This window comes from Osmerus eperlanus, chromosome 16, assembly GCF_963692335.1.
Source record: "Osmerus eperlanus chromosome 16, fOsmEpe2.1, whole genome shotgun sequence".
Taxonomy (NCBI): Eukaryota; Metazoa; Chordata; class Actinopteri; order Osmeriformes; family Osmeridae; genus Osmerus; species Osmerus eperlanus.
The window spans coordinates 12,408,500-12,428,745 of record NC_085033.1 but is presented as its reverse complement, the minus strand read 5'-3'; the positions used below and the strand labels follow the sequence as shown (position 1 = coordinate 12,428,745).

The 20,246-nt window shown below is 47.5% G+C and overlaps 1 protein-coding gene across 6 annotated transcripts; it reads right to left on the bottom strand.

Annotated features, from left to right (window-relative positions):
* Positions 1-559: 559 nt before the first annotated feature.
* On the bottom strand, positions 560-20,075 carry lpin2 (lipin 2). Of its 6 annotated transcripts, XM_062482477.1 has the most exons (21): positions 16,701-17,072; positions 14,422-14,622; positions 11,946-12,041; positions 11,268-11,626; positions 10,853-10,960; positions 10,635-10,761; positions 10,265-10,482; positions 9,762-10,198; positions 9,482-9,581; positions 8,500-8,684; positions 8,263-8,356; positions 8,098-8,167; positions 7,906-7,998; positions 7,739-7,818; positions 7,367-7,508; positions 6,328-6,476; positions 5,314-5,400; positions 5,001-5,153; positions 4,302-4,416; positions 3,615-3,718; positions 560-3,355 (listed from the first exon to the last, which is right to left on the bottom strand). In XM_062482477.1, exons 1-21 carry the CDS (start codon positions 16,800-16,802, stop codon positions 3,211-3,213), a joined length of 3,165 nt encoding a protein of 1,054 aa, XP_062338461.1. In that variant the 5' UTR covers positions 16,803-17,072; the 3' UTR covers positions 560-3,210. The 6 variants fall into 6 exon arrangements, with proteins under 6 accessions (XP_062338461.1, XP_062338463.1, XP_062338462.1 ...); XM_062482479.1 differs by lacking the exon at positions 16,701-17,072 and adding an exon at positions 19,920-20,075 and having other exon boundaries at positions 9,762-10,482; XM_062482478.1 differs by lacking the exon at positions 16,701-17,072 and adding an exon at positions 17,832-17,938 and having other exon boundaries at positions 9,762-10,482.
* Between the last annotated feature and the right edge of the window lie 171 nt (positions 20,076-20,246).

The following is a 20,246-nucleotide window of genomic DNA, read 5'->3' as shown; positions in this document are numbered from 1 at the left end:
TAGTCAAGTTTACTACATCACTACCACAGTATATCGTACAAGAAATTCCCTTTATGGAAAATTGAAGTTTGCCAAACGTTTTTAGACTTCAAAAGGTACTAATGTCGAAATAAATGGTATGCCATCTGTTGTTTAGATAAGATTACTCCATCCATATAAGAAAATAAGATCCAGCTTTGGCCTCATTTCTGACCTGTGCTGTAAGGAGGGTGTGGGTGAAAGCTGTCTCTCTCCTCTCCATGAAGGGATCTGGTATTATTCATGTACAGCACAAAGAACATTCCCTGCCAATACTCTCTGGAGCGCCTGTTTGGCAATATTGTGACCCTTTCTGTGACTTATGCAAACCCTGTTTCAAATACAAATATTGACTTCGCTGTAAAATTGGGAAATAAGATTGGTGGATAAATAAATTACTTTTTGGCCATGAACAAGGACATGGACTTGTTCGCTTTAACAGTCTGATAACGTAACAAGCAATAAAACTCACTAACGTTTTTGCCTGTGGTTATTATTGTACAATTCAGTTCCAGACTTTAGAAAAACAACTGATATAAGATGCATTCAATTACAAACTTTTATTAAACACAAACATAACCACAAGCCACACTTTCTTGGCTTCATATTTTTACAATAGATTTAGCTTTGCTGACATATTCCAAACCACATTTTTATACAAATCAATACAACACATATACATTTTAAGTTGTTATAAGATGTAATAAAACAGCAAGCTTTACTTTCAAACATAACTCAACCAAAACAAATGCATTGTGAATAAAAAATAAAAGCTATATGAAACACAAAAAGGCAAAAACAAAAACATTAAGTAACTTCATTGTCTTTCTTCAGAAGTTTTATACAGAGCCAACAAATATCCTATCTAGTATGAATCTCAGGTTCATATAACATGGGTGAGTTCTACCCACACACGATTCTTACTTTCATAGAAAGAATGGAATTGCTTAGTTAATTATTAGATAGGTCGACTTAATGTACGAACTTCATGAAACACAAACACGCGAAAAAGAAAATCTAAACAAAACTCAAACATCCTCAACACAGTGAGCCTGAATGATGGGTAGGTATGCCCATGTTTCCTTCAATCCTTTATCTTCATATAACGGGGCCTTTATCACTGATCTATCTGGATGAATACTACTTGCCATCATAGATCAATCTTGTGCTTTTTCAAGGAATGGTATCTATCGATAAGGTCTCACACAAACGTGTTCCTGTGTGGTTAGCGGTACACCAAACTAAGTCAAAACTAACTGGCACAGACTAATAGGTTACTACTGAACTTTTGCTACAAGCAATTTACCAGGGAAGCATATCTGCTCATCATCTAACCCCGGCCTGTGGTTACATAACAACCAAGAAAAACGGAGGATGTCATTATAGAACCAGAATGATTTCCTATACACACACACACACACACACGACTACTTCCTGTTGATAGAGACCGTCAGCGCCTGGCCCGTCTCCTCTACCACCTGCACGCACTGCTCACATACTACAACGGAATAAACAGTATTAGCTACACCTGCTGTGTGCCTACTGAGTTGGCACGTCAGGAGAAAATTCAAGTCACCTTATCCTAGTGCAGCGCACACTTGTGGGGATCAAGGCAGTGGATCGGTTGGGGTCGTCAACACCCCACCGCAGCATCAAGCAGCCCATCTCCTTCACCAGGACGAACGCCTGCGGGCCAAACTCTCTTGGGAAAGTTGGACCTTCTTGCGTCAATAACCCCAAAATATTAAATTAACGCCGTATAATCCCACATATACCTTTAGGAATATACTGAGCAGGTGGCAATATTCGCTAAAAAGACTTTGCTTAAGCAGCCAACAACAGACTTATTTCGGTCTTGCATCGATTGCACACTTCTCTGGTTTAAAGTCTGCTTCTCCTAGGAGAGCGTGGTGAGGTGAGAGAGGAGGGTTCCTGTTCCAGTCTCTGGGGTGGGCGGGTGGGGGGCGGGGGGAGATGCAGCTCAAAGTGCGCCGGGTAAGGCATGTGGAAGCACCAGTGGGACCCTGCCGTCACCCCCAGACCAGGACTCTGTCCTCGGTGAGCCGGCCTCCCCCTCACAGCCTGACTGGCCTCGTGTCGTACGCTCGGAAGGGACCCCCAGTCCCCATCAGGGCACACAGGGTCAGTCCAGTTCTCATGGAGACAGACTAGCTGTTACCAGGAGGCTGTTAGAACCAGCGGCCACACAACGAGGAACTCCCATCCCTGCTCTTCCAACACGGCACAATAGATACCTTCTTCTCAAACAACCAAAAGCAGTGCATCCAAAAAATCAATAACTTAACCCAAAAATATCAATTATGATAAATAGTTTAGTAGTAATTACTGCATTGGTTAACAAAAACTCTCCAGAGAATGTATATATCAGCTTAAATGCTTAATGACAAAACAGCTAGCACAAAACACTATTAAGCCATTGTTAAAATATACTTTACTGTGTGTACAAACACACATGCCGTTAAACACTAACTGAGCTTACAGAATCTCGAACATAACTTTAAATACCCCCCCCCCCCCCTCAAAAACAAAACAACTCAGACAATATCTGCCTCAGATTGAGGAACAATAAGTCATGTGAGGGCTGGAGTGGTGTTGTTAGTAACCACTCTTGGACATAGCAGCTTACTCAGGAACACGCAGGCCCATTCCAACCTCTGACTCCCTTGCCTCCAGAGAGGAAACAAGCAGTTACACCAATAGGCAGCCAGGGCTTCACCTTTCACTGACTGGGGCTGGAATCTCACACTGTGACCCGTGCTTCAGAACAGGTAAAGGACATGTGTTCAGGGGTGGTTTGGGTAAGTGCGGAAGTCTTCCGGCGGTTGGTGTGTGGAGCTGCTGTGGGCCTCTCCAGCCCTGAGCCGGTCCACCTCCTCCCCGTCCCAGACGGGCCGCAGCAGACAGGGAGGGAGGGAGGAGGAGATGCAGGGTCACAGCATCGCTCCCATCCCACTCACTCTGGGTTACCTGGGCAGGGTGAGTGTGTCTCTGTGTGTGTGTGTGTGTGTGTGTGTGTGTGTGTGTGTGTGTGTGACAGCATAGAAACAAGTGCAGCTGTGATTTGGTCTCTCCTGTGACCGGTCCATTTTATGCAGTAGTCTCACAGAGGCTCCTCACCGGTTTTGAGTGTGTGTGTGTGTGTGTGTGTGTGTGTGCGCGTGTGCGTGGTGGTCAGAGCAGGTCGTCAGGGCCGATGTCCGGGATGGGCTGTCTCCAGTAGCAGAAGGAGCTGTACTCTGGCAGGACGAAGGCCTCGTTCTGTTCTTTACTCAGCAGGGGGAACACGTGTTCCACCAGCTCACTCAGCCTGCCGTACCTGCAACACACAGGCAGGCAGCACGCTCACAACCTGCACCCAACACACAGGAACTACCCACCCACTGGCCTGGGGGGAACCTCCACATCTACTTTACAAGGAATGACGGGGGTGGTCATTTGAAATTCACATCAGTCTGCAACACAGTCAGTGAGAGCATCAAGCCTCTGTCTTCTAGCATCTATCTGCAGAAATGTGGTGTCGCAGTGGAGCAGGAGGTGAACAGCGCCCGTGGCTCCCTGCGCTGGTGCGTACTTACGAGGACTTGTTGCCCTTGGTCTGCTCCTGGATGAGCTCTCCCTTGGGGTTGACGGTGAAGATACGGCAGACCGGGACCCCCACCTCCTTATAGGCAAACACATCCTACACAGCACACACAGAGACAAGGTCAAACACATCCTACACAGCACACACAGAGACAAGGTCAAACACATCCTACACAGCACACACAGAGACAAGGTCAAACACATCCTACACAGCACACACAGAGACAAGGTCAAACACATCCTACACAGCACACACAGAGACAAGGTCAAACACATCCTACACAGCACACACAGACAGGAGGTCAAACACATCCTACACAGCACACACACAGAGGGGGTCAAACATGCAGAGAAGCCGGACACACCTGATGAGTCATGGAAACCTTAGGCCCCAATAGACATGTCATTCCTATTGACGCAGCACTCCTTGTAATGCATGTAAAAAAGGGCTATTTCTTGGCTGTGTGGGAGGTAGTGTGTGTGTGTGTGTGTGCGGTGGTCGTCCCTGTGGTCCAGCAGGGTTGTTTGTGTTAGCTCAGCTGAGGACGCAGGGGAGAGTGGAGCCCAGCTAGCGCTGGCAGCCACGCCGGCCTCCTCAGAGAGCACACAGGATGGGGCCGTCCTGAGACAGTGACCTGGGACTAAGGACACATCTGCACAGGCACGCAGACTCAACTCACATTGGTTCTGTTCCCGAAGGCGGCGTAGAAGGGCCGCTTGTTGTACTGGAACAAGTTCTTGATGTCTGTGAGGCATTCGATCTTGAAGATCTCCGGTTTCTTCTCAATCACTTCTCTGTGGGGCAGAAACGATACGTTTTAATGGGCAAGTAAGTAAGTAGACTTTCATATGTCCCCACATGGTGCAATGGGTTGTGCATTAGTGAAACACAAATAATAGCACACACAATATCACAACACACACACACACACAGTGTCACACAGTATTAAAAGAAAGTAAAAACAGCACCCACTGACAGAGAGAGAGAGAGAGAGAGAGAGAGAGAGAGAGAGAGAGAGAGGGGTGGAGAGTGAGAGAAAGAACGAGAGAGAGGCAGAGAGGCAGAGAGTGGGAGAGAGAGAGAGAAAGAGGGGTGGAGAGAAAGAGAGTGGGAGAGAGAGAGACAGAGAGGGGTGGAGAGAAAGAGAGTGGGAGAGAGAGAGACAGAGAGGGGTGGAGAGAAAGAGAGTGGGAGAGACAGAGAGAGAGAGAGAGAGAGAGAGAGAGAGAGAGAGAGAGAGAGAGAGAGAGAGAGAGAGAGAGAGAGAGAGAGAGAGAGAGAGAGAGAGAGAGGGGTGGAGAGAAAGAGAGTGGGAGAGACAGAGAGGGGTGCAGAGTGAGAAACAGACAGGCAGACAGGGCTGTGGCTGGTTGTGTACCTGTGGAAGGCAGAGAACAGGCTGCTGGGGGACAGCATGAGAGGTCCCCGGGGGAGGATGGTTCCCTCGTCGTTGACCCACTGCAGGTAGCCTCTGGTCATGTCAGCCATGCCGATGGCACGCGCTGAGCAGTACAGGAACTTGTAGCCATTCCTACAGGAAACAGGAAGTGATTCAGTCCGGGCAGTCAACTCCACACGGTGGAGAATGTGATCATGCTTATGATTTAAGGATGAGTGATGGATGGCTCTTGATTAACCTGACGAGGAGGGAAGGTTGGAATGAAGGAGAGATGTTGATCCCCGTGACTTACTCTGCTACTGAGTGGTACAGTTTGGCGATCCCCTGGTGGGTCCAGTCTTTCCCCAGCTGTGGCAAGATCTGTCCAAATACATCTGACCTGAAAAGACACACACACACACGTTATGGACAGAAAAGTGAAAGGGAAGGATTCTGCACGTACAGAATTTCCTTGTACAGGGTTCCTCCCGAAGTACCTGTGTGTGAAGGGAGACCGTTTTTTTTAGCTTCCTCAACTTTGGTCGAAAAAGCTTTGTCCATTTGACATATTTGATGAGAAATGGGTGAACTGAAGGCCAGAGCTGTACTAATGAGGATCCTCTCCCTGGAGCGCCTGGTGCTCACAGAGGCTCTGCTCGTCTGACGTGGATCAGGACTTTGTGCTACACGCTGAAATGTTAATGGGCTCATTAAGGTTTCTGTTCTCAGTCAGTCTACAACCACCCTCCCTGCTTCTCTAAGAGACACACACACATTTGCATATATCTACACACACACACACACACACACACACACATTCACACGTTGGCCAAGCAGTCAAGGAGATAATAAGCACCAACTAGCCTTTTTTTTTTATGCCGGCCAACCATGATCGTCACAGAGTGGGCGTCGGGAGGATCCGATCGATCTAGGGCGCTAATCCGAAAGCTGGCTTTGCATTAATTTAAAAAATAAGGACATATAAGAGGAACATGCCTGGTTTGAGAGACAGGCTATAATTAATGTTGGTTATTTCAACCCGACATGGTCTCCCGAGGTCCATCGAGCTCATAGAAAAGAGGTTTATTTAAGGGAAAGTCTATCTCGGTTTTCTTGGAGGTAAATTATAATGACCAACGTGTATGAATCTTTTCCTGCATGTTCGACCGCTAATTGGAACAGTCTGTCATAGATAGCTCTTGAATCCTAGTAGAACAACTGTACTAGAAGTTCTGTGAAGTTTCACAAACGCAATCAGAAAGCAAAAGACTGAACCTCGACCCAGGCCAGATCAGTGCTCTACTACACCCGGCTGTTCCGTCCTTACTTGGTGATGGTGCCGTCGATGTCGGAGATGATGACCTTGTCGTCCCAGTTCCACAGGTAGATGGTCCCCTCGCAGCGGCAGGTGCCCTGGTACTGGGTGGTGATGCTGAAGGTCACGTCGTTAGGGCCCTCCTTCAGATTCAGACTGGCCTGTGGGCAGAGGAGACGAGACTTAAGGCCTTTGCACACTGAGTCCGAAATTCGTGTGTGAAATGTTCGCACATAAAAAAATTAATAGGACCTCACGTTATGTCAATTGCGCTTACTTACACACTGCCTCCAAAACTTTCGTCCCTCAAAAAAAAGTTCTGATCGGGTTCGATTTTATGCGTTTTTCGCATCCATAGACAGGTTTTTGGGCAATTCAGAGCCACCGAATGTTGAGGCTGACGATTGCGAAAAAACGCATACGAAACTTTCGCACTCAGTGTGCAAGGGCCTTTAGCCTCTAGGGGTGAGGCACACACTAGTCCACTATGGAACCTGCCAGAACGTTAGAAGTGCAGATGATTTCTGTGGATTTCAAGTATCCTATGTAATGTATTTTACTGTAGCTTTGTTAACCTACAACAGTATTTACAAAATTGTGTGTGTGTGGGACTTAAGCATGGGGGCAGGGCTGAACTGTGAGGATGATTTGGTTCACAAGCCCACTAGGCCATCTACAAGAATATCCAGCTGGTATGTTGACCTATTATTAGTGAAGAGACTGATAACATTCCACAGACTTACAAGAAGCCATTGCTCCAGAAATAAGTGACCAATAGGGGGCTCTCAGATCTCACCAGCAACATCAGACACCGCACTAGCTACACATGACCAGCAGGGGGAGCTCAAATCTCACCGGCAACATAATCACCACAGAAAAGCTTCAATTGCTCTGTATTATCGAATTAAACAATAAGTGTAATAAACTGCATTTATTACACTGTAGTATTATTTTTGGGTTCACGGTACCAGGTAGCTGAGAGGTGGTTATTTTGGTTTGTGACCAGGCGAACACTCTCAGCTGAAGGGCGGGAGGTCGGCCGTGTACTCACGATCTGGTTGGAGGAGAGGCGTAGCGATTTCCTGTAGGTGTGAGGGCAGGGGTGACTCTCTGACCCCGGGTGCCTATCCTGGCAGGACGCAGCGCTCACCTCCTTAGCATCCTCGTCACTGGAGGAGTCACCAGCCTTGGGCCTGAACAAGAAGAACACACACACAAAAGCTAGACTGAAGGCTCCTTTGACTGTGCAAACTGGTGTGTGTGTGTATTTGTGTGTGTGTGCGTGTGTGTGTGTGTATATGTGAGAGTGTGTATGCATGTGTGTGAGAGTGTGTATGTGTGTGTGAGAGTGTGTATGTGTGTGTGAGAATGTGTATGTATGTGTGTGTGTGTGTGTGTGTGTGTGTGTTGGGGGCAGACTCACATCAAGGCCAGGCTCTCCTGAGACAGGGAGGATCGTCCCTCCTCCTCCTGAGACTCCTTGGTCTCCAGCTTGGTCTCCGACTTCAGAGGAAAACACAGACGTTTCCCTCAAATCCCAGAACATTCTACTGTGAGCAGCTTTCAGGAAGTGATGTAAGACTTTAGTACCTGCTTGATTGTGCTGTCTGCCCTCTTGCGCCAGAACCACCATCGGCCAGACTTCTTTGGCATCTTCTCCTTCACCCAGGCCTCCTCTGTAGCCTGGATTAGACAAGCAGACAAACAGGACACGGTTTGAAATTCCTTTTACGACACGCCTCATCTGAGTTGAATTTGCAGAGAGATGGGGAGACAGCATACCTTTGGTAAATTCTTCTGAAACGCCTGCAGACTTAAAATCAAAGGTGCGGCTAGTGTCCAGTTGTAGTACCTAAGAAAACATAACGAGTTTTAAGGGACAAACATTCAATTGAACCTTCACAAATGATCTTTTTAGATTCATGACATACACAAACATGAACTTACCTATTAGCTATTTTCACTACCAGGTTGGGGTTATCTATGATTGCTGGGTTCTCTGCAAACTCATGATACGTGATAATATGCTCCATGAACTTTTCTGTAAACAAACACAACCCCACAGAGTGAAATTCTACAAATTAAATCTAACACGCACATCTTTGGTGCACAAAGCTTCAAGCCATGATTCCACAATAATTAAGACAGTTGAATCCCAGTTTTGGGGAACAGCAGAAGCCATACCTTTGGATATTTCGGCGTTGTCGCTGAGGCCTCCGCACAGGGACAGGGTGACGTCGGGCAGGTCGCTGGCCGAGTCCGACAGACACTCGGTGCCACTGTCGGCTGCAGCGCTGCCCACAGACTGGGGAGACTGGGAGCCGGAGCGCTGGTCAGAGTCCAGCCAGTGCTTCCCTGATGCCTCCTCACTGCAACCACACACACCTCGTCAGACAGAAGTCAACCACACACACACCACGTCAGACAGAAGTCAACCACACACACCACGTCAGAGACAGAACTCAACCACACACACACCTCGTCAGACAGAAGTCAACCACACACACCACGTCAGAGACAGAACTCAACCACACACACACCTCGTCAGACAGAAGTCAACCACACACACCACGTCAGAGACAGAAGTCAACCACACACACCACGTCAGACAGAAGTCAACCACACACACCACGTCAGAGACAGAACTCAACCACACACACACCTCGTCAGACAGAAGTCAACCACACACACCTCGTCAGACAGAAGTCAACCACACACACCTCGTCAGACAGAAGTCAACCACACACACACCTCGTCAGACAGAAGTCAACCACACACACCTCGTCAGACAGAAGTCAACCACACACACCACGTCAGAGACAGAAGTCAACCACACACACCACGTCAGACAGAAGTCAACCACACACACCACGTCAGAGACAGAACTCAACCACACACACACCTCGTCAGACAGAAGTCAACCACACACACCACGTCAGAGACAGAAGTCAACCACACACACCACGTCAGAGACAGAACTGAACCACACACACCTCGTCAGAGACAGAAGTCAACCTGACACACAGGCAGTCAGCCTACTGGTATCAGCAGTATCATTATAATTCACCAAAACAAAAAGTGTACGAAAAACAAAACGAAATGAAACAACATAACTAATGAACTGAGATCACTTGATCATATCCATGGAGAGAGAGAGGAGATTTACCTCTTGGGAAAGTAACGTGCAACAACTTCAGGTTCGAGTACATTCAAGTCGTCCAGGTAGATATCCTCTGGGCCCTGGTGCTGGCTTCTCTTTGGGACCCCTGTGAGCACGTAGGAGAACAGCCTTGAGGACACGGCAGCACCCCAGACACAGCGGGCAACTAGTTTAGCAGAACTAAACTAGTTGCCTGTACAATGACACCCCCAGTCAGACCTAAAGCTACAGAGAGCTGTTCCCCAGGTAGACGTTGCCGTCGTCCCCTAGCCGTGCTGGGCCTCACCTTTCTTCTTGGAGGGCGAGTCGCTCTTGGAGCAGGCGTCGCCCATGTCCCCTGCCATCTGGGCGGCTCGGCTGTCCGCGGGCGTGGACGTCGAGACGCCGGAGGGCGGGATCTCCTGAGGCTCCGAGGGCGACAGGGTCGGGGTGAGGGGGGTCACGGTCGGGGTGAGGGGGGTCAGGGCGGAGGTGGGCGGGGTCAGGGCGGAGGTGGGCGGGGTCAGGGCCGAGGTGGCTGGAGTCAGAGCTGAGGTGAGAGGGGTCAGGGCCAACGTCGTGGGGGTCAGAGCAGAGGTCACAGGGGTCAGGGCCGAGGTGGCGTCGTTCAGGGCAGAGGTCACAGGGGTCAGGGCTGAGGTGGCTGGGGTCATGGCAGAGGTCACAGGGGTCTGGGCTGAGGTGGCAGGGGTCAGGGCAGAGGTCACAGGGGTCAGGGCTGAGGTGGCAGGGGTCAGGGCAGAGGTCAGGGCTGAGGTGGCAGGGGTCAGGGCAGAGGTCAGGGCTGAGGTGATGGGGATAGCTGTGGTGGCTACGGGGGTACGGGGTTGGGGTTTGACGATGGGACACACGGGGCCAGAGTCCTCCTCCTCCTGGGGCCCCGACTCTCCCTCCGTCTCCGTCTCGTTCTCCATGGCCTCTGTGCTCAGGATGACGCGGAAGTGCGTGTTCTCGGACGGGGTGATGGTCACCGTCTTCGGCAGCTCCTGTCTGTCCTTCTTGCTTACCTGATAAGTCGTTACACGATATTAGCATCCCCATTGTACTGAACGTTGTAGAATTTCAAATGCGCATGGTGCCTGACACTGAGCATCAGACAGCAGCTGGGTACTGATAACGCCAAACAGTGGGAAGAAATAAACCACGCGTCAGCTCTTACCCTGGTGGATTCTGGGAACTCTCCCCAGGTCCACTGCATGTGTGACTCGGCACGGAGCATGCTCTCTGAGGGCCGCACCATCAGCTCCGAGTCACTCTTGGGGGAGAAGGCCTGAGACAGGCCATGGCTGGAGGGCCACAGGGAAACAATAGAATAACCAGTCCAACAACAGTCAGCCGGGAAGCATGAGTGTGGGTGTACGCGTCACGCTCACGTACCTGTCTGAGGGGGACCAGTCTCCGTCAGAGAAGGGGTAGCTGTCCATGCTGTGCCTGGCAGCTGGGAGCTTCGGGTCCATGTCCCTCATTGTGCTCATGGACGACGACCTAAAACGATAATAACAAATGAATAAACCGTATTTTAGACACGGCATGTTCCTTGACAATGTGTGTCCACGGCAGCTCTCCTGCAGGACAATAGGAGTTTCCTGCGGGTCAACAGATCCTCCTTGTCTGGTCAAACCTCGGTCCCTCTAACCCTTACTGGGGGCCCTAGGCTCTTACCACAGCGGCCTGGGTTCATATCCAGGGCCGGGGCCTTTACTGCATGTCTTCCCCCCATTCCCTCTCCCTGCCTTTCCTGTCACGCATGGAAAAACACCCCAATATATTGTAAAATAAAAGATCAAAAAACCTCTGGCACTCCCACCGAGAAGCGTGCCCCGCCGCCTCCTCGTCCGAGCTCAGGTCCATCTCAAAGATCTCCTCTGTGACAGCAGCAGCGTTAGCAGCAGCGCTAGCAGCAGCGCTAGCGAGGGCCACAGGAGGGGTCATCTCCTCTCGGCGGGGGTCTCCTTTGTGCTTCTTCCTCCGCCTCTTCTTCTTCTTGACCACCGCGATGGCGCTGGGGGCGGGGGGGTCGTGGGGGTCCTCGGGGTCGGCCGGGTCGTCCAGGTCCTGCGCCACGCCACCCCCGCGCTCCACCTCGGCCATCCAGAACAGGTGGCCTTCGGTGGGGATAGGGGAGGTGGCCAGGTGGGCCGGGACGATCTCCTGGAGACATCCATCAGAGACACAGAGAGGCCTAAGATGTGGAGGCAGAGACCACGAGCTTCTCTGCAGGTCAGTTCTAGTGCCTATTCCACGTCCATATCTTTTGTGTCACTGACATTCAAAGGAGCAAGCTTCATTTGACTAAAAAGTGTTTCTACATTGAATAAATGTACTGTAGTCAGCGTGTCAGCTATCTGTGTGAAAACAGATACTGTTCATGCTATCCTGTCGTTATCAGGTTAACCTTTAAAACCCTGTGATGTCAAGATTAGACATGTGTCACATCAAGCCTGAGAGCTAAGGAGGACTGGATACTCACGTTCTGCAGCTCGGTCTCTTGGACAAAGAAGGCCTCTCCATTGTCCCCGAGCTTCATGTGCAGGACCACAGGCTCTCCATTCACCTCAATGTCGATCTGAAACAGAGGGGGAGGGCTCACACACACTGACAGACACTGGGATTGGCTCCAGACAAGACACCAGGAAACCTTAACACACTACAAGGTTTACACTTAGACAAGCGCATCCATCTATAATGAACAAGTAAAATTCCATGACTGTGCATGACCCAAAAACACAAATTTCCATGACAGATCATTTAAAAAATCATTAACAAATAGGCCGATTCTTTAAATTAGTCTTCTAATTTTCTAAACACCCTTTACATTCCCTGAAGGAACTACAACTTTTGAAACTCATGGATATTCTCGAAATTCTTGGGATTTGTGGGAAGTAATGCAGTTATAAAATATTTATCAGTGTCAACTCCTCACCTGTTTCCAACTTCCCTTTTCGTTTGATATAAAACAAGGATGCCATTGGCCTGTTCATTCTAATCAGGCCACATACAGTGCTGACGGCTACTTAGAGCACTGTTCTCATGAGAAGGCCAACCTAATTAGTGAATGAGCCTCGTAGGGCTCGTGTTTCCTGGAGTCTGCCAGGAGAACGAGGCCTTGGCCAGGGCCAGACAAACCTCAGAGGAGCAGTAGTCCTTCAGAAACCTGACACCACCAAATAATCAGGTCAACCCTAACCCTGGTGGAGAGAGAAATGGAAGGAGAAACGAACAGAGAGACAGAGAGAGACACAGAGAGAGAGAGAGACAGACAGAGGCAGAGAGAGAGAGAGAGAGAGAGAGAGAGAGAGAGAGACCAAAACCAAACGGACTTCTTTGCTATCAGATCCCGACACACAAGCTTCACTTCCATTCCACTTGTTTGCTCCTCCCTACTTTGTTTACCTTTGTTCCTGTTTTTACTGCTCTGTCAGGTCCTCCCAGCAGCCACTGGGCTTGATTCCCCAGGCTGCTGGGAGGGATTTGCACGTGACGAGGGATGGTGGGGAATCTTAATGACTCTGATAATGATTCAGGATGAATCTGAGATGCTCAATCACATGCTGTCAGGATAAACCCAGCAGAGTGGTTGGAGTTGGCAGGACAGCGGCCCATATAGGATTACAAGAATCTGAGCCAACAGAGCCACACGCTCAACAACGGCCTTTCTGTAGAAAAACATCTCGTTAGACGAGTCAAACATGTTATTATGTGATTGTCTTTGTACCTTTGGACCCACCCTGCCTGCTGAAAAGCATCTTGAAGAAGGGGTGAATGAGGGCAGAGTCGTGACAGAGAGGGAACATTAAAGACCGCTCCTATCTCACCTCCTCGTAATGTCATCTGCAAACCTCATGAGGAACCATCTGACTCCTTTCTCCTGGGACATTTTAGTCATGCCTCCTCCTCCCTTTTCTTTGCTCTCTCTCTCTCACACACACACACACACACACACACACACACACACACACACACACACACACACACACACACACACACACACACACACACACACACACACACACACACACACACACACACACACACACACACACACACACACACACACACACACAGAGAGAGAGAAAAGAATAACCTGTTGCCATAGTGACCATGCATTCATCTGGTGTTCAGAAAACCTCTTGTAATATGCTGTATATCGGCACAGTGCTTTAGACTTCATCCCCCACAAATCCTCTACCCACATCCTTCTCCTACACAGGCTCAGTGAAACCAGTAGTGTAGGATCAGAACAGTGTGGATGCAGACTAGCTAACAGGAAACCATCTGACAAGCATGTCGACCTGCTTCTGGTAACTATCACACGCTCGGAGGCAAAAGTCTGGCAGGAAAAGAAAGTACTCGAAAAACAAGAACCCTAAAAATAGGTGTCTGTTTCCTGAGCATGATTAAAGGACTCTTGACTCCAGGCAACAATATGTTGGTAACTAAGATCAGGGAGGTAAAGAGAATAGGTTGCATTTGTTTAGGGTAATTACTTTATGTATTTCAATACAGACAAGATTAGGCACATTAGTGGACCCCCCAAAACACTGGACTCTCATCTGACTGTGGTAAAATGGAACATTTATGTTACACATTTCTGAAGGATTGGCCCCTGCTTCCAGTTATGCAGCGTTCCCACACAGACAATCTCAAAGTTACATCAGGTCGCATGTCAGAGAGAGAAAGGCTGTCTTTTCCTCTGCAACTGATGATGCAACTTTGCATCTCTCCAGTGAAGGAACTAATTCTAATCACTGATCCAGTCATGAATAAAGGGTGTTTTGAATCAAATAAAAAAGATTGTGTTGTTGCAATATGTGCGTGTGTGTCTTGTTTCCTCGTCTCCTCTTACCAAACGACAGGTTCAGCCCATCTTTCCTCAAAGCACAAGTTTCAAACTGGTATCTGACAAGAAAAACAAAAACAAACATCTCCTTTCCCTCTCCACTCACCACTTTCTCCTTGGAGCGCAGCACACCCAGCTTGCCGAAGCGCACGTGGAAGGGGGAGCACTGGTAAGTGCCGTCCCTCTGCCGCACCACCACCACGTCGATGCAGCCCGACAGCGTGGCCTGGTTGATGCCCTTGTACAGCTCCTTCACCGTCACCAGAACCTGGCCCGCCAGTTGACCCACGTAGTTCATAGTGTCAGCCTGGCCAGGGAGAGAAACACGACCGGGGAGTTAGAGCGTTGTCCAGGACTGGGGAGTGTGGGTTGGAAGACAGGTTTAGACAAGCCTGAAGCCACGCGTCAAGTACTTTGTAAGGCTACTATTTCTCTCTGGGATTTCAACCGGTTTCTCTCGACTCTTGCCTAGTTCCTCTCCTACTGCATTATCTGATATCTTATTCTGTTTGAGGTCTTTGAAGACCAAGTCTGACAAAAACTAACATCACAGAAATTATTGTATTTTTGCACTATTTGACTATTGCCTTGTACACGATGCCCCTATAATCACTGAATATGTTAAGTGTTATTATTGGATCTGAAATTACCAAAAATTTAAAATCTTTTTTTACTTTTTTATTATGCATTGTCAGAATGCCACAGTGACGTAGCTACCTCTGTAACTCACGGAACTGGCTTCAAAACGTAATGATTTTTCGCAGAGGCCTTTGTTCTCATGGAATACTCTAGTGTCTGTTTCCTTCTCCCTACCTGCCTCACTGGTCTCCCCTGCGTGCCAGACCTGTGGTGCCTGTCTGTCTGTTATCAGACTAAGCTCCTGTCCTCCTAACTCTGGCTCCTGTCTGTTCCCCCCCCCCCCCCCCCCCCCCCAGAGCCGGACTGAGTCTGGAGGAAAGAGAGACACACACACTAGCTGTCCATTGTGTCCAAGTGTTGTTCCCGCTTCTATGGCAACCAATCACTTCCTGTTTACATTCCAGCATCTTGCTGCGATCTTAAATAGAATCCCCAAAATAACACGTATTGATCTGTGTGGACTACTTCTGTTGGTATGATACATGCAGCACATGTTCTCAAAGTTTTTGTTTAGTCACCATGACTGTATTTGTTGTCTATTCGATGAAGTCTCCCTTTTTACTGCGTGTGAAATGTGTGAACTAAGGCTTTGTCAAAGTGGGACACACTGTTTTTGGAGTTCTTGCTAACTTAGCAAATAGGTTGGTCATCCAAGGTCATGTTGTCTCCCAATGATTGCATCGTGGGTTTACATAACCGCAACGGGTCGATCTGAACACTGACCTATTGTACAGGATCTGTATAGAGTACTGGGAGTGGGGCAGCAGACAATACACACAACAAAGTACAAGTTAGTTTTTCTGAATGGAATATTCTGCTTATGTCGCAATAGGTTATCTTGTGTGGTGGTCCAGAGATCTAGAGTACTATTCCATGAGAAACCCTTACTAAACATGGGAAAACAACATGACCTGATAAGAACACCGTGCATTGCAGCTTAACCACAAGATCAGAAAGCCTCCTTCTAGGAACTGGAGTCAATAACCCCACACACCCAAACACAGATGTTTTTACTTCATACAAGGGCTGGCTAATTCATTAAACAGCAGATGAGTCTGTTACACTCAATGTTTAGACCATTTTTCCCTATCTCTAAGGAGTGGGCCTTTTGAGTCACGGAGGTGTGGTACACCTGTACGTCCTGTACAGCAGAATAATAGCACTTGTCTCAAGCTAGGAACATGACTTTAATGTCAGGATAAGTAATCATTAGCACACTGCTTAAGCCCCAACCCTCAAAAGAGTGAAGCCTTCTCAGGACGCACCAGATGTGGTTCTTTGGCAGAGCAACCCAGAAGGGCAAAAGGTAACGGGAGCTCTAAGCCGCAGGCAATCTGAGACATCCATTGCAGCAATAGAACTGCACAGACTATCAAGGACTTGGGAACCTTGAGGCATTTCCAACAAAACACATGTTTTAAAAATGTATTTTTACCATCTCAATCCCAGTCTGTTTTCCCTCAATGGAATACCACAGTCAGTGTGGCTGGATCAATCGACCTCTAATAGAATTTGAATATCTTGTGAACATTCTCATCTGAAGTCAACGTGGTACTAAAGACAAATTGTACATCTGAAAGAACAACGCAACGAAAAAGCAGTGAAACGTCCCGAACGCTGAAACATCACCACAAGCGCGCATGAGCTTAATCCTAACATATCTCAACCAAACATCCAAGTCTTCACAACCACCGTCCATCAGCCCCCTAGAGATCCACTAAGCCTAGCTTCCTCCACTAGACTCACCAGGGACCAGGACGACTTTGGAGAAGAGGACTGATCCTGTTCACTGGCCTCCGTGTAGCTGCCGAGGGGGTCCATGTCCCCCCAGGGCCATGGTCTCTTCATCTGGGACCTAGGTGGGTAAGCCTGGTCTTATCCCCCTCAGGAAATGCCAGTGGGATCAAAGTCTACATCCTTTTGCATCGAATGATAACGCCTCCCTGTCATCCTGAACTCTTAAACTGGGGAGTCAGGTGGCTGAGCGGTGAGGGAGTCGGGCTAGTAATCTGAAGGTTGCCAGTTCGATTCCCGGCTGTGTCAAATGATGTTGTGTCCTTGGGCAAGGCACTTCACCCTACTTGCCTCGGGGGGAATGTCCCTGTACTTACTGTAAGTCGCTCTGGATAAGAGCGTCTCCTAAATGACTAAATGTAAATGTAAACTGCAGCCCTCCCTATCAGCAGAGACGAACCCTATGTACGTCTTGTTATTAGTCATTATTAAACTTTTCCTCCAATACTATTCTGTAAGGGTGTGCAATGGGATGGGACGCCGAGCGCTGGATCATCCAATCAGATGAAAGGAAACCTTTTAGCCAATGAGGCTCTTCTCTCGAACAAGCAGGTGTGTGGCTGATAAGAGAAGAGCGAGTTCCAGTTTAGCAGAAAAACCACGTTTTCTCTCCGATAAGGAAAGCGTGGCTGAGTTAGGACCAGCGGTAGGCTATGTTGCTGTTGCCCAGTCACATGGGTTCATTGGCCCCTTCAGTCATTGGATGTCTTGCGACGCTGCAATAAACACTCATGTTATTCACTGTCTGGCTTGTGATTCATCAGGGGTTCATCCATATTTGCTGTCTATGTCATCAGATTAAGAAACTTTTTGTACCGGATGTTGACTTGGTTAATAAATGATCACGTTCCTGTTTTTCAAGACACGGTTGATTTCAGTTCACTTTCTCTTCTGGAATCTCAAACTATAAAACATGGACTTTAAGCATCCTGTTATGATACACCAGAGTTAGTGAAAAGGGCATCAACCAAACACTTTCTTAAAAGAAGACATGACAAAGAAGATCCTCTTGAATATATATTAACATACAATAGTGACAAAATCATGCACAAAAGTTAAAAAAAAAACATAATACAACAATACCATATCAAAGCAAATTGTAGAAGTAGGTCTCGCCAGTGATCAAAGTATTAAGCTACAGAGAACACGAGAGTTATCCTAGTGCCTTCCGTCTCCCTGGCTGGCTCCAATGACTAGATTGCCTCAAGTAAACGCCTCAAGTAAACGCCTCACAATGACAAATACGTGGCTACCAAGCAGTTAAACGTCATAAAAACTGCAGGGCCAAGGCCGACAGTGGCCTGATTCGATAGAAAACAGTGTTTTAGAAGACCATGTGTCTGGACCTGCTCTAGTATATGTAGTTACCACATGACTAAAACATTTATGCCGATGTGTCTATGGTTTGTTTGAAATAAATACAAAAATGTGTTAATTACTTAGAAGTCAGGTTGAGAAGTAACAATCCTACTGCTGACTATGTTACACACTGACTCTTTAATTGACGAATATCATGCTAGGTCAACACTCAACACTCAACACTATACACCCATCCATGCCATGTCAAAGTATGTTAAATGAATCAGATCTGTAAGAACACATGTCTAGACTTTAACAAGCCCTTCGGTGAACACCAAAACAGTTGTGTCAACTAGGGCAATAGGTAATCTATTACGGAAAATGCATGGGGTGGGATTGACAGTACTGTTTCATAACGTTCAAAATACTTTGTTGAAAGTAAAAAACAAAGCCCATGACAGTAACAGACAACAGCCTTAAACTATTATTGGTATGCTACACGACAGCCTTCCAAAGTCAGACAGTTCTAATTGTGCTGTCATGTTTGTAGAATAATGTAAACAGAAACGTGTCAATGTAGGCACAGAAATAACATAACGCTGTTGCTTCTACCTCACACAATTCCTCACTAAAAACCTTGAAAGTGTGAATCCTGATCAACTTGAAAGGGGAGGCTCAAACAGGATTCTGATGGTCAGCCTCACTAGGCCATGTTATTGTAGTCATGCCTTGCGGGCCTCTCTCCCCTCTTAGGGAGGTTAGGCAGTAACTCAGGGAGGTAAAGTAACAAAGATGAGCCTGGAGCAACCAAGGGTGAACTCTGTGGCCTTAGTTACCAAGTCAAAGCTAAAAAAAATCGATTTAACTGACATTACTTTTTTTAAAGGGTGTTGGCTTGGGACTGTGTACAATTGATACGTTCCCTGACATGTAACGTAAGACATAGCCCTATCGTTTTTACATAGGCCTACACGATATAATATCTCAAAGCCTCTAAATTGTGTCTGAGAATGAGATGAGTGAGAATGGGAGCCACGAACTAGGTCAAACATAAAGGAGGTCTAATTTATATTTTTAACCACAGCACACCAATCTTTCACTCATTCACTACTAGCTTACACATTCTCAGACAGAGAAAATACGAATCAGTGCGGTTGGCAATTAGTCTGTACTGTAGTCAAATAGAAGAACACAAATAACAACACGTTCAAAGCTACACTGATTTAGACAGAGATTACTGAATTGACAATAATCGAATCAGGTAGCCTGCTGTATCTTTACTACATCTAAACCATTTTATACTTATCTTGTACTTGTGTTTGAAATGTTTACAGTAAGCTCAGCGACCGAAGGGTGATGAGTTGGCAATTGCTGGCAATGGTCCACAGCAGCACTACACTATTGGCTATGATGTTCATGGCTTTTTATGTAATTTCCAGATTTAGGTTTATCACCCTAGGGTAACGTTAGATATCTGTCAGCACCACAAGCAACCTAGAACACGAAACACATTTAATTGTAGCTAGCTGGCTAGCCAATTTATGACTTAGCTAGTAAATGCAGTTTCCTGGAGAAGAATGAGTTAGCTAGCTTAGCTGCTGCCAGTATTACTGGTAGCTAGTACTGTAGCTAGCACTAGTTGACATAACATAACGTTGCTGTTGTTGCTTACTTCAGTTACCAAATACATTTAGGAAATAATAAAAGGTAGAGCTAGCACTAATGAAAATGACAATTTCTGAGTGACAAGACAAGTCTAACTGACGGAAAGATGAAGATGACCGGGGTTGTAATATCAGGGTACTGTAGCCTCGGATTAGCTATACAAAAACCTTATAACGCTGAAGCTAAGGCTTTGAACTGGGACCTTACCTTTCAGTAACTCCAGAAGGATGGTCAAACGATTCAGCCCGTCCTCAGTGCCTCAACGAGTGCCCATTTCTTTCGATTAGAAACTCAGTAAAATCCCTCCTGAGTCCAGACGTGCCAATAAGACTGCACAGGCGGGCGTGCTAGACTAATGTGAACGGTTAACGTTAGCTAGCTAGCTAGCTTGCTTGCTTTGCTTGCACACAGCTGCATTCGTTGATAGGTTGCCGTACTAGACCGCGGCAGAGATGTCGTTATCATGTGACTGACTGAGGGAACAACTTTGTTCCCAGAAAAATGAATGGCAGACACCGTGTACTCGGCCATGTC

Excerpts from the sequence above, each read along its gene's own strand:
- lpin2 (XM_062482475.1), bottom strand. The coding sequence starts at position 16,802 with ATGAAGAGACCATGGCCCTGGGGGGACATGGACCCCCTCGGCAGCTAC. Across the intron at positions 6,477-7,366 it reads GCCTCTCCTCCAACCAGATC|GCCAGTCTGAATCTGAAGGA; the intron begins GTGAGTACACGG and ends CTCTGCCCACAG. Across the intron at positions 5,154-5,313 it reads CTGTACCACTCAGTAGCAGA|GAATGGCTACAAGTTCCTGT; the intron begins GTAAGTCACGGG and ends TGTTTCCTGTAG.